At 25.5% G+C, this 17,393-nt stretch overlaps 1 protein-coding gene across 12 annotated transcripts in view; it reads right to left on the bottom strand.

Annotated features, from left to right (window-relative positions):
- LOC129610439 (cell adhesion molecule Dscam2) overlaps window positions 1–17,393 on the bottom strand; it is a 190,179-nt gene that overhangs the window by 150,446 nt on the left and 22,340 nt on the right. For all 12 annotated transcript variants that reach the window (XM_055523020.1, XM_055523018.1, XM_055523017.1 and 9 more), the window contains exon 2: window positions 5,942–6,274. In XM_055523020.1, the coding sequence (XP_055378995.1) occupies window positions 5,942–6,274 (333 nt within the window). The remainder of the gene's footprint in view (window positions 1–5,941; window positions 6,275–17,393) is intronic.

The raw sequence follows: 17,393 nt of genomic DNA, 5'->3' as shown, positions 1-17,393 counted from the left end.
TGCCTAAATCTTTGTGTGTATCGGTATACATACGTATGTAAGACCCGTGCGGTATAATTGTATTAATTAAAATAATGTCATTTGCAGATTTTTAAATTATTAAAAATATTTATCTATCGATTGCAAAGAATGTGCTTATATTAACTTATAAAATTCCAACACTATTTGTGGTACAAATCTAACTACCCTTTTTACACTATCTGAGAAAGCTGAAATTTTACACACAAGTAAAATATTGCAGAGATATGTTCCTATCGAAATTGTGCATGTACCACTGTAAAGGTAGGATGGAAAACACAAGTTTTTTGAATTAATTAATAAATTAATTTTGAATAATTAAATAATAATTTCGAGCACATTGGAAAATAGGGATTCGCTTTTTCTCCTCCAAAACAGCATACGGAAACGTTAAAATAATGAAATTGGTATTGGAACCAATCCTGTTCGTAAACCCGTCTTCAGATTTTTATTTCACTATTTGTCTTTCAGATATTAATATGTGAGTGTGCAACAATGAATTTATACAAGAAAACTAAAATTTTGAATATCGAATTTTGAAAAATTTCTACAGAAATATTGTTTATATAAATTATATTATAAGATAGGGTAAAATTTGAATAATTTGCAAGTTAATTAACATTTTAATCTTATCTTCCACACTTTCTTGGACAAGCGAGACAAATCGCCATTCTAATGCTGGAATCATTCTACTTCCACTTGGACAAAAATCTTCACCTTTTCAATTATTGTTCATGTATGCACACGCGTTGTAAAGTTGTTTAAAAATGGCAAGATACCAATTATATGCGGAAAGATTCGCGCAAATTTTATAAATTTAGAATAAATAAATTATAGCTTGTATTGCGATCGGCGCACTACTCTTGGTTCGGAATTGACTTAAATTCTAAAAAAGAAATTTTTACGTACAAACACTGGTAAGTTAATATTGTTAATTAATTTTTTATGGGTAGTTGAAATGAAAATAATGATTACGTTAAAAAATAATAAGAGTATATAATAAGAGTATATAATAAGAGTAAATAATAATTCGTACTATATTTTATGGCGCCGTACTTTATTTTAATGTTGTCTAGATACACTTCCATTTAAGCATTCAATTCGGAACCAAAAATAAATACATTTTTCTTAACTTGAACCAATTAGTAAGTTATTTTTTGAAAATCTTTTTAATTCTTAGAAAAAATAGGCAATTTACAAATGTTTAACACGCTAGACTTACTTACTCATACATGTATGAATAGTACATACGGTCTTTTCTCTATAAAGTCTTTTATAATATTTTATAGCCTATGCTGTACTTGGATCAAAAATCATATTTGTTCATTCAAAAGGTTTTTTGCTATTGCTTTGTTTTTTGGTATATTCCTTGTACCATGAAATAATATTCATACATACATACGTATAGTGATGCTCTATATGTGTATGTTTAAGTGTAGATATGTCTGAATATTCCTTTTTTGTTCGAACTGTTTTTTTTGTTTTTTTTTGTAATTTTCTTTCGCATGGAAAAACAAAAAAAAATTTATTTTCTTGGTTCACTGAGAATTTTTGAACTCTTATTTTTTGATCAAGTCTTTGAAAATGTTGATGATATTGCATAGTATTTCAATGTTGTTGAAATGAATAAAAAAAAATATTTTATGCTTATATATTTTGTACATTTTTGTATAGTTTAGTATACTTTATCAAAGTGCATTGAATACAACATCGCATACATGCATAATATTCGTGTTAGAGAATGTATAACAAATAATATATTGTTATACATGCACGTATATATGAAAAATGGTTAATAAATCAAAGAATTGAAAATAATTTTCTATTGATATAAGCTTTAAGAATTGAGGCCAAGCATCAAAAAATAAATAAAAAAGAGGATAGAATTTTCAACGAAATAAAGTTTTGTTGGTTTCTTTTGAAGAAGAAAACAAAAAAAAAAAGAAAAATTCTAAATTGAAAGATGTTCTATGAAGAACATAGAATAAAATATTATTCTATGTTCTTCTATATCATTGAAATTTTTTTTTCCAATTTCAATTCATATATTGAAATTGAAATATTGGCAACATATTCCTCTTATTATAAAAGCTTATTTATGACCATGTAAGTACCTACATATATGCATAGACTTACATTTATAAAAAATGGTTTTCAACAATATTTTAAATTTCAAGAGCAATTTGAGTATACAAATTGTTTTGAATTTGTTTTGAAAGTTTTTATCATGTAATAGCATAGAACAGGCGTTAAAGCAGACGTATAATATCGGATGAATAATAACTTGTTCTTGTGCTGCATGTACATATGTATGTATCTAAAAAAGTATGTTGGTTAATAAAGTTTTAATTAAAATTTGAGATGTAGTTTTGTAGGTGTAGAAGTCCACTTTTGAATAAACAATAATTTCAATTTGCAAAACTTATAATATTTTCATCTTCATATTCTACTACAAATGTAACAAAAAATTTATTAACAATATCTTGAATTTTAAATCTGATTTCTTATGAAATAATTCAACTGGAACTAATATGATACGAATTACAAAATTTTGATCTATTATTCTAAGATTGTAAGGCTTATTATTTTGTTTTGGAGATATTTTTAAGTACAAATAGCGATAATTGATTCTAGTTCGATAATTACACATAATTATTAATGCTATTTTTGTAAGTATTTTTATGATAAAACTATGGCGGTAATTTTTGAATTTTCAAAATTGAATTGAGTTTATCATTCATTATAAGAATAGAGGGTTTATATTCAGACCGAAACAATAATACACCAATCTAATAATAAAATGTTTGTTTAACAAAATTCACTATAATGAACGGGTCTGTTTAGGTTAATGGTTATTGAATTTAATTTTTGAAATAGGAAGTACACTTTTTAATTTGTTAATTTTTTTCTTAGTTTTTAAATCAGTGAAGAGAATTTTGCGTTTTAGAAAATAAAGCGTAATGCTCAAATGAAACGAGTTCTTTTTAAAAATTGTGAGTATAGCCACTATGGTTTTTGAATAAATTTTCTTTTATTTCAGTTTTAAAATTTGGTTTCTTTTCTTGTACATTAGTATTAAGAAAAATTTAATTTACTCTTTCAAGAATTTTATTTTCCTATTTTTTATTGGAATTCATAAAAATTTCAACAACTTCAAGTACTGTTTTATAATTTTTAATACAAGAATAATTATGAGAAACCCTTTAAAATATTTATAATAATATGCTAGAATGCGATTGGACAAATCTCACTAAATTTGGCTTCTCTTGCAAATACTCGTAAATTCATTTTATATCGTACATACACTAATTTTTTCTCGTTATAATAATTTAAAACAAAATGGTCTTCTTCCGTTTTTGTGAATTCAAAGAATATGCATAATATTTAAAATTATTTTAAGCAAAATAATTAATTCTTTTTCCTCAACTTCTTAGTTTCGAGAACATTTATAATATTTTTCATAATTAATATAATATAGGATTAGTTAAAATAAGAATAATAAGAAATATAAAGGAGTGTACTTTGAGAAAAGGACTGTATTTTATGTGAGAGTATTTTAAGAGAAAATTTCTTCATCACAATGACAAACGTACTCTGCTTGTTTAATAAGGCAATTAAAATTTTTATTTGCATATGCATAAACTATTTACAAGCTAATTTAGAATTTTAACACAATTTTATTTTGCTTAATTTAAGGCTTGAAAACTATTTTAGGAAATTGATTATGGTTGGTTTGATTTTTTTTGAACAAATTCTAATGTTCATTGAATTTTCCATTTTGTTCCTTTTTCGAATATAAAAATCAAGAGTATAGGAACAATTAAATTTTTTGTTTTAATATAACTTCGTCATTGATATTTAAGTCAACAGGTTGGAGAGAAATTTTGTACCTATTTAAGTACTATTGAGTTCTACATTGTAAAAAATAAAATTCATCAGGTATACTCTTTACAAATTATTGACCTATATTTTCAAAGAAACAAAAAAAAAAATAAAATAAAATTTTAGACATGCTTGGAATTTTGAAATGAAATTTTAGATTTTATTCTGTAAGAACAATATTTTCTATGTCTATTTTATAAATATGTAAGAATACATGAGTCCTTTTAAGCTCTTTTTGTTTTTTGAAAAGATGTTATCGACATCAAGAAAATGAGGTCAAGTTTTAGAAAAAATCATTGCTTTTTTAAAATAAAAGTTCGTTTAAAAGTTTTTTTGATTTTTCGAAAACAACAAATAAAAATTTTCTTGTTATGATTTTAAAAAAATAAAACAAAAATTGTCTCATTGAAATGAGCGAAAATATAGAACCACTAATAGGCGCAATAGGCGCAATGTGATGCAAAAGATATGTACATTGTTGGTCCGAAATTTAATTTTTGGTATTGCATTTGAATGGCAAATTTAAATGATTATTGAATTTAGTATTTTTATCAGATTTTTATAGGTAACTCATTTTGTTAAAGCGATAAGCAGAGAGAAACTTGTTAATAACGCCATTCGAGTACAATTTAACTAATATTTCGCGGGTACCTCAATTTAAAGTGAAATTTTCCTATAAACAAAAAAAAAAGACATAAGCATTCTATCTTTAAACTTTTCGTTGGTTTCTGACCAGTCTTTTCTGATTACTGGTAAGTTTATGTCATATTTTTACTTTTTTATTACAGTTTTCATATCCTTTTTCGAACATACATAAATTTTATAGTTTTTCAATTGTCTCTTGATTTCTTTTTTTTTATGTATTTACACACAATTACAATGAAATAAAAGAGAAGAAAATGAAAAAATAAGACTGGCATTTTTGGATTTATTTTTATTTCTCTTTTGTGTCCACATTTATTTTGTTTATTTGTATAAACCTGATATCATCAGGAGCCAGTTCTGTTGACATTTCACAAATTTCATAAGATAAAAATAAGCGATTTAGATTTTTTTTTTGTTTTGATTTTTTTTCACATTTTTCTCATTTTTATGTCTTTTAATGTTTATCTATTTCTGATGACCTTTGGTAGAGGAAAATTAAACTGATGACATAAAAAATATGTATATGTTTACGTATTATGTATGTATGCTGATATATACAATAATGTATATGCGAAAATGTTTTATATAAAAGGATATTTTTTTTTTCAAAAGATTTTTTTTTCCCTCTTTTGGATTAGTTGGTTTGGAAGATTAAAATATTTTCAAATTAGAAACAAATATGAAATTTTGATATTTTTGTTTTTCTCTTATATACTTGATAAGTTTAGATGATAAAATGAAGAATGATGCGCATAGCTTTTGTCCTTCAACTGAGTAAAATTAAAATTTTCATATGTTAATCCCTGATTCATGAAGGAATTCTGGTTCAAAAAGATTCTTAACTCTTTTAATTGTGTATTTTTTTTTAATATATTTCAATTTCAAGAGATAAGTGTCGTATGCTTGAGGACTATAAATTTTAGAATTGTCTAAAGAGTACCTTATTAAAAGAGCTTTTTCATAACTGTAATTCCTGAATATTGTTATATGAATTTTGTTATAGAAGTTAAATTTTTCATATTTTTAATATGAGTTGAAAGACTATTGAGATTTAGTTATATTTATAACGTCTCAACTTTTCTTAATTTTTTTGTTGATTTTATAATATAAAATTAATTTAATTACTTTATAATAGTGCCAAGGAACGTATAAAATTGCATTGAAAATAGCCTTATAATATAAAACTCCAACTGCTTATACACAAACACTATTTATTTTAAATTTTATTCAAAATTCAGATAACAAAATTTGGGTAATAAGAAATTTAAAGTGTTTTACGTTTTATGCAAAGGGCAGAAATGAAAACTAAAATTAAAAACAAACAAAAGTTTTTAAAAAAAGAAAGCTAAAAATGATTTTTTCTTAAAAATTAAAATTTTATACTTTATTAATTTACCTGCTCTAACTTGTACATCACGTGATATTATTCTACCAACGCTATTTGATGCAACACATCTATATATTGTATTATGTATATCTTGCCTATATTGTGAAGCTGAAAATGGCATTAACACTAATGTACCATTTCTATGTACTCTACGTATACCACCAATATCACCGATTGATGTACCATCAACTGATTGCCAATCAATTGTTGGTTGTGGACTACCAGATGCTGAACAATCTAGCCATCCACCGGATGAATTTGAAAATTCTAATCTAGATGGTGGTTCCATTACAAAACCAGGACCCCTTAAGTGTGCTTCAAACACTTCCGAAAAAATTATTTCTGTAAAAGAAAAATAAGATAAAAATAAAATTAGAAATTAAAATAAAATGTTCGTAATTATAATTTTTAAAATTTTATTATGATTAATTTGAAAAAGTAAGTAAATTTGCACTTCCAACAATGTAGTGTTAATTTATTTAAAACTTTATAGATTAGTGAAATTTTAACTTAAAAATTTTCAAAACTCGTGTAAAGTATGATGCCTTTACGACATCGTTTCGAAATTACCACTAATTTGAAAAAATTACATATGAATACTAACTTATTTAATGACACCTTAACACATTTTACTTCTTAGCACTTTTCCAAGCAAAAATGGCTTATTAGTTTTACTCTGTCCGTTCGTGTGTCTGTTTACAAAACTTCTACACTATTGAATCCTAAATATGTCTATTTAACTATGCATTGCAACGAAAGCATAAGCATTTTTCAAATTTTGTAAACGCCGAAAAATAGTGAAGGGCTTTTTCTGTTGTGGCATATCATTGAACTGATTTTATTGTTATCTAAAATCCGTTTTTTTCCAAAGTTTTGATATCTTTTTTCTTTTAGATCTCAGGTTGTAGAAATTTGACATTTTAGTAGTTTTTAAATACTAACAAATAGTTAATTTTGTTTGAAAAACTTTTTTTCTAGCTCCACTCAATCTCAAATTGTCGCCTCTTCAAACTTATCAAATTCGAGTTTCCGTCACCTTATACTTCCTAAACTGAAAGCCTTTCCAAAATTCCACAAACGGAGACAGCTAACCGTAACTTCGATGCCATTAAGGAGTATAATTATTTCTCTTAAATCTCACAAATAACCCTTTAAATTCGAATATTATGTTCACGCCTTTTCAATTTTGTTTTTCATTTTATTTCAAAAATTGCAATACATTATTCATCCGAAAAGTATGCAATTTTTTAAAAATTTTCAAATATAAATTTATTAAAGTATTTTTAATAATGAAGTACATAGCTAGATCGTTTTTAAAAGCGGTATTATCGCTTGTTGAAGGGAAACGTGCTACATTACAAACCATTTATTTGACTCAACTTTATTCTATATAGAAATTGCCAATTAATCAGAAGCAAAACTCAAAAATGTTCAATTTAGGCTAACCTAATATCCATGAATAACTTTTAGTTGTTAGTCAGTTCAACTCATGTAACATGGTTCGACCAATATGAATGAACCAATAATAAACTGGTTGAATTCAGTCGCAAATCATAAGTTAAATTTATTTCAATTTTGTAATTATGGTTTCCTCCAAATAATTGTACACTTAACAAATACTTACTGCAATGACTTTAGATTAAAGAGCAATTTTATTTTTTAATATTTCTAAAATGCATAAAAATTTAAAAGCTATGAACGTTTTTTTAAAATATAATTTTAATTCTCTTTCTACATTAATGCCTTATATACTGACTTTAAGGGCGGGTGAGATACTACATCAAGAAAATAATTTATAAAATTTTAAGAATTTTAAGTGGACTTATACGTATTCATGTATGTAAGTATATGCAATTGAAAAATCGTTCCAGCGAAGTTCTTTTTGTGCAAAATGAAGGTACATAAAAAGCACACCATCATTTTCTTTTCAAAATACAAAAAATAAGGAGAAAATTGCATGTGTGTATGTATTGTTATAAAATTTTAGCAACAATATAACAAATAATTGTGAGTACAATATATTTGTATAACAAAAAAGTAGAATATATATAAATGACTACGCTAATTTCAAGAGGTGAACTGAAGGGCCATTTAGGGGAAGCAATTATGTAATAACTTTTATTTCTAAGTAAAATCTTTTACCGATTTTTTTTTGTTTGCTTTTGCCATAATATGAAGAAAAAACCTTATTTAACTAAATGATTATTTTTTTTGTTATAAAAAAAAAAATTGTAAATAAAATTTTTATAAATGATGGTTTTTAAAATTTCCAGAATTTAAAAAATTGCTTTTAGTGAACTTGCAAAAATATTTTTAAAGTAATTTTACAATTTTTTTTTCGAATGTTTTTGAAGGAAATGCCACTTTCGTTAGCAACATTACTTAGGGGTTTGTATTTTAGTAATATACATTTTATCTGAAATGCATTTTATTGTTAAATGAATTTTAGGTTGATGATTAATTACCTTTTTAAATGGTTCTTATTGCAGTAATTTTCTTGCAATTTTGTTCTTTTTTTTGAGTTGTGAAATAAAAGCATTGCTTATATAGATTGAGTACATTTAAAACATTATGTCGTATACGTTTGTAATTTTGTTGGGTTTTTTGCTCTAATACTGGTTTTTTGAAAATATTAATTAGTAAAAATGGGGCTGAATATTTTATATAAATACTCAAAATGCAATATAATGACTATATAAGATAATTTTGAATTTTAATTTCATTGCACAGCGGAGTTTTGCTTTTAGTTCAAAATTATGAAGTTTTAAGCTCTATATAGAATACAAAAAATTTCTGGAATAACTTAAAACAATTAATTATAATCGGTATATTCAGTTGAAGTAGAAATATCTTTGGGAGAGGGTAAGTCACTAGTTGGAATTCAATACGTAAATTAAAAGGTTTTAATTTTTCTGCTTTGCAATTTATTTCGGTTCAACGCTGCTTTTTTTAGTCGTGCAGTTATATGAAGAACCTATTCTTAATTCCAAAATTTAATGTATTTTCATAAGTTAATCAAATGAATATGGAATGAGCTGCTCAGAAATATACGGTCTAGCTTTGTAGCTTAAAATTTTTACATTTTCTTTATTTGATTATTAAATATAAATTATTTCTGTAATTGTGTAAAATGAATATGTTGAAATGAATGGGAAGCAAAGGCCACCCCGGAAGGTCACTCTCCAACACTCAATAGGACTGAAGGCACCACCAAGATTGCGATGATTGTTTAGGTAGGAGGGGTATACTTACCCTCTGTGATTTTATTTCACTTTATTATATCCAGCCACTTTAAAGATATAGAAGTCTTCGGAATACCTGTAGGTGTGGTTAAAAAAAAATTAATCTGTCATCGAGATTATTCCAACGTCTGCTTTTCCAACTTGATAGATTATCTGAGACCTATGTTATTAGAGTTTAAAAATTTGATCTCAAAGAAAAAGATAACCTTAAAAAGATTTAAGTGAATTAAAGGTATTTAGAAATCTTGTTCAAGGCATACAAGAAACATCCAAAGAAGTATGCATAACATCCGACCATCTAATATCCAACTTATGTATTAAGAGTGGTGTATACAGAAATAAATTATTGTTAGAAATTATATATTGTTCAAGCAAGTCGCAACCAGAATTATTTGATCCAAGTAATACGAGAAAGGCGACTAGAACTTCACAAGAATTTTAAATAAATAGTTGTGAATTTGATTATTATAAAAGAAGCAAGATTATTAGCTTGAGAGGAAGATGTAGGAGAAAACTTCACGGGAATGGACATCTATATTAAATTTAATAAATCTAATAATGACTGTTTTCTGAAATCGAATGGGTGGCAATAAGATTGGGTAAAATAGGTGAAGAACAAAACTGTAGATATAAATTTGCTTTAGACAAGGATTGTTCCTTATTGTTTGAAAGGATCAAAAATTGGAGGTAATTTTGGTAATGTTAAACAATAATAGTGCTCGATCATTAGCTGAAACGAAAAATTTACGTAGCTAATATGAAAAAGTTAATATTTGCAGCCAAGTATTTTGTAGCTAATATTTAAAACTGAATCGAACAAACCGTTTTAACAAAAAAACTTGCGCACGTGTAAAATTTTTACTCAAATTACAAAACTATATTTCAAGCTATATATTAGAAGATCTTTATATATATATATAGGATTAATAAAGCTATAAATATAGAAAACTATACAGTTATACTGTGTTGTACATTATATTGCTAAAAAAATTCTTTGCTTTAATTTTTAAATTTCTAAAATCTTTAAAAATTCTTACGATATTTGTATAAAAACAGAAAACAAAAACATTTACTTTTCTACCCCTCTAAGCATTTCCGGTGTTATACGAAATTTTTCGACTTCTTTAAAATTATTGTACTTTTAGGAACATTTGTTTTTTGTGTTTTTTTTTTCTTTTTATGAACTCTTATATCCGAAAGTATATCCCTCCGCTTTCTATTACTTATATTATAATGTAGGTATGTATATGTTTTTAATATTACATATTATAGAGAAACAAGTAAACAACAAATGAAGAGTATCAAAAAAAAAACGAAGATTAACGAAGAAAAAAAATTCAATTTTTAGAAAAAGCAAAGAAAGAGAAGAGAAAAATGTGTGTAAACAAAAAAATTTTCTCATTCGTCCGATTTCTCCCTTCTCTTATTTTACTTTAGCACCATTATTTAGCCGTTTTACTATTAGACTAGAGGATGATTACATTTTTGTATAAAAATATAAACAAAAGGATGTAAACTAAAACGGTCATAATGTACCCGGTTTAAATTGCAAAATATCATAATCGTTTTAAATGTATGCGTGTTTTTCCTTTTTTTTCATAATTCTAAGAATATTTTATTTTTGTACGTGAGTAAAGAACAAAAAAAAATTTCCATATTTTGAATCCCTTGTGTACAATTTAGAATTTTACACGAACAGTTCAATATTAACTTTGACTTCCTTGAATTAAAATATGATGATGCTTTAAAGACTGAAAAATGGTGTATAATTTAAGAATAATATTATTATTTTTGTTTATGTTTATTTATTTAATAAAATTATTTTTATGATTTAGCTACTAAAAGCATTTTCGTTTTTTAGGGGATTAACAAGGTTAAAAAATGTAAAAGCTTGCTTACTATAAAATTAAGTTTCCTGTCGGGAAAAATCTATTAAATGTAGGCGACTCAAATGATTGAATTTGAATAATGTAGACTCGTTTCTTTTCGGTTTCGTGATATAAGAATTATTTAACGTATTGCATGTTTTCTACTGATTAAACACAGTCAGGTACATGGTATTTCAAATATTTTATATATCAATAAAATCTGAAATGCTTTTTTATGGTTTGGAATTTAAAATGAGAATACATATAGTTGACCGTGTCAACTCTATAATGTACCAGTACGAGTAAATGATTTTAAATGTCGGAGGCTATTAACTTACAGTTTTATAGAACCTCTTGCTCTTTATAATATTGAGTGCTATTTTATACATATATAGTAGTTATCATACAAACCAATACAATCTAAAAGAGCTTTACGAAAAATAATGGACACATCACCAAATTCGTTTGTTTCAGCTTTGTAACTTTAATATTTTCTGAGATATGAACAAACAGCTTATAAAGCTGTATGTCAGGTACCACAAACAGTCGAGAAATTTCAACTGCTTTTTTCAAATACAACAGTCCTTATATGATATTTGCTTGTACAAAATTTCAAAACTGTACCCTGAATAAATTTAGAGATCTAGCCAAATAAATATTGAAGTTGTATGCCAGCTACTCAAACCAGTACCCTGATCATACCCAATTTAAATAGGTTTCTGTCATTTACTCTTAGCTCAATTAGTTTTTGAGTTGTCACTGGAACGAACAGTATAACATGTGTAGATTAGACATTATTACAATTGACTGCGTCATAAATTTAAAATTTAAAATGCATCGGTTGCTGTTTCTTCAACTTAACGAAACTGGAACAACGAGCAAATTTTAATGTCATTTACTGAACATTATGAAAAATTGGCCGGAAGAGGTTTAGTGCTAATACCCGATAAAATTTGGTGTTAATATTAATTAAATATGCTTTTATAGGAACTAGTACCAAATGAGCTGCTTAAACCAACTTAGAAATTTTCTACAGGTCTGGAGGAATCTTATACAGATATTGCTAAAATTGTAAAACTGAATTGCTTTTCGGTTGGGGTCGTATTGTATTTTGAACACAAATTTATGCAGAACAGTCAAATTAATGCTGTAATGTAATCATTTAAAAACAAGGAGTAGGTTTAAAATTAATTTCGAGTTTCATAAACTGTACGATTTCGTTATTTTCTGCCCATTTAATAAAAGAATTCTCGCCTTCTATTGTATGCCTCTTCAATAATGTTTTTTATTTTGCTTATTCTGTTTTTTGTTCCGTATATAGTGCCTAAGTTCCTGAAAATGTTAACAATTTTGCCATTTTTGTTTTTATTTTTTTTCTTCATTTTTGGTACTTTTTTTCTGATAATATTCTTTTCGTTAATAATAAAAAAATGTGTGACGTGTATGAAGGAACGGAGGTCGGGTTATTATTAGTCTTTGTAATATTTTATTTTTAAAAAGAACCTTGGAGAGGAAAAAAAAAGTAAATATTCTCGATTATGTAATATTAAGTTTTTTACAGGGTCTTTCCAACTGCAAAGATGAAATAAAACTGGAAAGGTTGAAATAAAATTAAGAAAATTAAGTGTTTTCGTATTGAGCCAAAGTTGTCAATTTTTAACATCGATAGTTTTTCAGCTTTTATTGGTGTAGCTATAAAATTGCTTAAAAATAATAAAGTTAACAAGCCTTTACAGATTACATTCTTTAAAAAGACGTTAGTTTAACTAATTTCAATTATAAATCTAAGATTCTTTCCTTCTTAATTTTATTTCACAAATCTGCAGTAATTCTCAAATCGATCGATTTTAAACGCCGTGATTCTGGAAGAGACTATACTGCCTTCAGTAAAATATAATAAAATTTCTTATTCTAACTGATATATTTTTTTCTTTTATGTATAACTTCGAAATTAAGAATGTACAATCTGTAAATTATATAAACATTTAAGTATATAGGTACTAAAAGTTTAGAAGCTGAGTATAATTTGTTAAATAAATACTGTATAAAATGTAAAGCATTCATGTCGAAACAGCGCAATATGTACTTACGTACAAATGTGTATATTTATATGTTATATGTACGGGTATTATGAAAATTATAGTATAATAAAAAAAAATACTAAAAATACTATACACACACGTACACATCGTATTTATAAAAGAATTCATATCTATACATCTTCTATATTTAATGGATTTCTCTACTATTTTGTATTAAAAGTACCATCACCGTTACCACCATTACCCACAAATTTTGCAGCCGCCCGTCCGCTTTAAAAAATATAATATAAAAAAAGAAGAGAAAACTGAAAAGGATCGGCTCATCTGATGCTTTTAAATTCCATTTCTTTTCTTTTCTTTTCTTTCTGACTTTTTCCTTGCGTTTCTCTTTTACCATTTTATGCAACAACTCTTCTTAAAATTTTGTTTTCGTTTTTTTTTGTTTTCTTAATTCTTGTTACTAAGGTGGCTATTAATGTTTTCATATAGAGAGAGTGAGGAGCAGGAGGATAAAATATTTTCATTATGATTCTTTTTCTTTTTCTCTCATTATTTTTCTTTTCTTTTATAATGTTTTTTGTTTTCCTCTGAAAAGTTATTATGTGAAAAATTACATACGAATGAATGGGATTTCTGAATTAAAGCATATTCACAATTTTATATCCTTTTCATCAAAAATTTTATAAAAATGAATATGTATTTTCGTACAAGAATTTGTGTGTGTATAATAGAATATAAATGTACTCATATATGATAGCATATTTGTTTTCTAGAATATAGATTCCAGATATATATAACAACTTAGAGTGATTTTATGCAACCTATATATACATGTGCATGTACATGTGTATAGAATTTTCTCATAGATTTTACCGGATTAATGTAGTTTTGTGACAGCAAAGATTTGGATGCTATATACATAGAGAACTCATTAGGGGTATCAAGTATGTACATATACATCATCTCATATAATTTATGTACATATATACGCTGGGTATTATTATTTTTGAAATGTACGGCAGGCATATATTTTACAAGCACATTTTTTAACAACCAATCGTCCCAGTTTATAATATTTTTCCTTTTTTGTTTTTAATAAAGAAACAGAAATACAAAAAAAAATATTTATTTTGAAGTCATTTTTAGTGCTTTTCCTTGAAAATATTATTAAATTTTCAGGGATACCAAATTAGCAAAATAATTAAATTTCCTGTAAGTTTGCGATTTCGTCAACTCCTAAAACTATGCAATTTTTCATTTATTATTCTAAAACATTTTTATGTAATTTTAATATTTCGAAAATAAATCGTAAAAATCTTTGAAATAGTGTACAAAAAATGAATTCAATTTTGGAGTAATTTTTTTCGTGCGTCAATATTTGTTCAAGTTTTTCAAAGCGCATGCCATATTTAAATAAATGTGACTTTCATGGTGAACATTTAAAAATTTACCAAATAAATGTGCCAAATAAATTCTCGTTTTAACTAAAAATAACAATTTTTAAAAGTTTTGTTAAATATTTTTCAGCTGCACTAAAACCATTGTAAGTGCACAAATTTATTGAGTTCTACGAAACCGAGTGGAAAACTTCTTATTTTATACTTTATATACTGATCAATACCTAAACTGTTTAAATTTTAGAATGTGAATTTTAATTATAGAATGGACTATGCACAGCCTTAAGAGGTCAAATGTGCTTCCATTATAAGTGCCACGCAGGTCCTTTCACTTGAGCTCGTAAATTGCACTTAGAATGTTTTTCAAAATTTTTCTCTATTTCCGAATCATTTTTCATATTTCCGCTATGGTTGTATGTTCTTTTTTGTGAACGGAATAAATTAAAAACGCATAACAAGTAAAATGATTTGAGCTTTTTAAAATATTTTAAAGATTTAAAATAAAATATTCTAGATTATGAATAAATAATTAATAATAAAAATTTTTATAAGCAATTTATATAACAGTCAGCAACCTTTAACAGTTATGTAAAATAATCTACAAGTATATATATGGTATATTTTTTTGTTTTGTAACTGTTTTTCAGGTTTTTAATTTCAAACAGAAAAATGTACATTAATATTTTGAATATGATTCGTACATATTTACACACAAATACATTGTATACGTAAAATCGTATTTTATATAATATGTATATTTGTGTGTGTATATCTCCCTGTATAATTTTGTTAAAGAGTTATTTTATTTACTCTACTTTATGGCAAAAGTTTAGAGTAATTGTTGGTTATAAATAAAAAGTATGTAGGTATACAACAAAATATGTATATGTACAACATTGTAAAGAAATACAAAATAAAAATTATAAAAATATTTTCAAAATTAAATACAGAAATATTCTGTATAAAAGCAATAGAATAGAGGAGGAGAAGGAAAGTGTTATACAAAATTGGTAGCGCGCCGACATTACAAAATTTCAAATATTGTAGAGTAACAATCATCAAAAGTTGCTTACTAAAGTGTATAAAATGACTAAATATACAAATACATATACATTCTAATGATAATCATAAACATCGGGGCAATAAGTTTCCAAGTACATATACATACATACGTACATAGGCAATGTTATATTTCTTATGTAAAATGTGTAAAATAAAGATTTGTCACACATATAGAGACTTAATGAGCAAGGTAAATACTTAAATATACTTACATGTATAATATATATGTATATATATGAATATAAATACAAATATTGTAAGTTGAAGTTTCGAGAAGATATAAAAAAGGAAAGGGATAATAAACCTAAAAAAAAAATTTTAAATGAACATTTTTTTGTGGTTTATCACTTTAAAAACTGAATTTGTATAATATCACCCATATTTATATGACAGTAACTTTATATCATTACGCACTGTAACACTATCTGTACATACACATACACATGCCATATACAATGGTTACATTTATATGTGTGTTAACAAACTTATTAACCGCATCAAAATTAAATAATTTTCTTCCTTTCATTTCCATTTCCTTTAAATCTTTTGTTGATTCATAATTTTTCTCTTTCAACTTTTTATTAACTGCACTCATACATTTTGACTTAAAATTGTAATTTTAACTTTTATAATTTTCCTGATAACAAGAAAATTATAACAATAAAATTCAAGAGGAACAAAATTTTTAGATTTTATTTTACTCAGTTTTTGATTTTTAGTTTTGTAAATTAAATCGCATTAGGTAATTAATAAGACCATAATTATAAAATTTTATAATTGAAATTTGAAAAAGGTCCTTCCTTTTGTAAAAGTTTTTATAAAAAAAGATGAATTTGAGTTTAGTTAAATGAAGTTTTACATAATTATTGTCTATGAAAATTAAAAAATTCAGTGGTAGTTAGAGTTAAATTTCAATTCATAATTATTTCATCATAGAATAGGTTAATAAAAAATTATTAAATATGGTACCCTATAAGAGCCAGATGAACTCTTATGAATTTGCAATTATTTATTAATCAAAATTGAACTTGAAGTGAAATGCTTTATACGTTCTCTAAAATCGTTTTGTTTTTGTGCTTATTACTGGAAGATTGGCAAGATTTTGTTAACGTGCTTTCCACACTACATTTATCTTCGCTATGCATACTGAAGTTTGATCATGAGAGTTTTGAGTTATATATACAACAAAATTCAGAATTTTCTAAACTATCTTTTTAAAACAACCTCGTAACTCTAACGTTAGTATTTTCGGAAATATAACGTTGTAAATTTTACACATATCAACAAATTGACATAATTTTTTTTTTTTTTTAAATGCGTTTTTCTAGAAACGCAAAAAAAGCAGTTCCGTGACTCTTTCATAATACCGACAAATTATATAAAACAGTTTTGTCTTCAAATTTAAAATTCGCAAACCAAATGAACGAAAGTAATTGTATACACCTATCATATATAAATGTACTCAATCAAGGAAAAGCATCCTTTGGTTACGGTCATCTTGTTGTTTAATATTAAATTTCTGGATTTATTTTTAAATTTTTTAAGTATCAATTTGTATTCCGCAACATTACTTTGTATTGTCGGCATTTCATGTTTTTATTTTTATATTAAATTAAGGATGTCCAATATCTTAAATTGTTGGGTAATAATCTTGGACAACAGGTAAACAAGGAAAAAGGATAAGTTTCTTTTTTCTGTTGTTGTTGTTTTTCCCTTTTTTTTTAGGTACTTTATTTGAAAGATACTTTTAATCTTTATTTTTATTTAAAGGTACGGAAATTGGTTTAAAAAAAAAAAGAAAATTTTATAAAATCTAGTTAGAATTTAAAATTAGTTTTGGTAAAAATCAC

Source organism: Condylostylus longicornis, unplaced genomic scaffold, assembly GCF_029603195.1.
Source record: "Condylostylus longicornis isolate FDR11 unplaced genomic scaffold, ASM2960319v2 ptg000044l, whole genome shotgun sequence".
NCBI classification, from domain to species: Eukaryota; Metazoa; Arthropoda; class Insecta; order Diptera; family Dolichopodidae; genus Condylostylus; species Condylostylus longicornis.
This window is presented reverse-complemented; position numbering and strand designations above follow the sequence as displayed.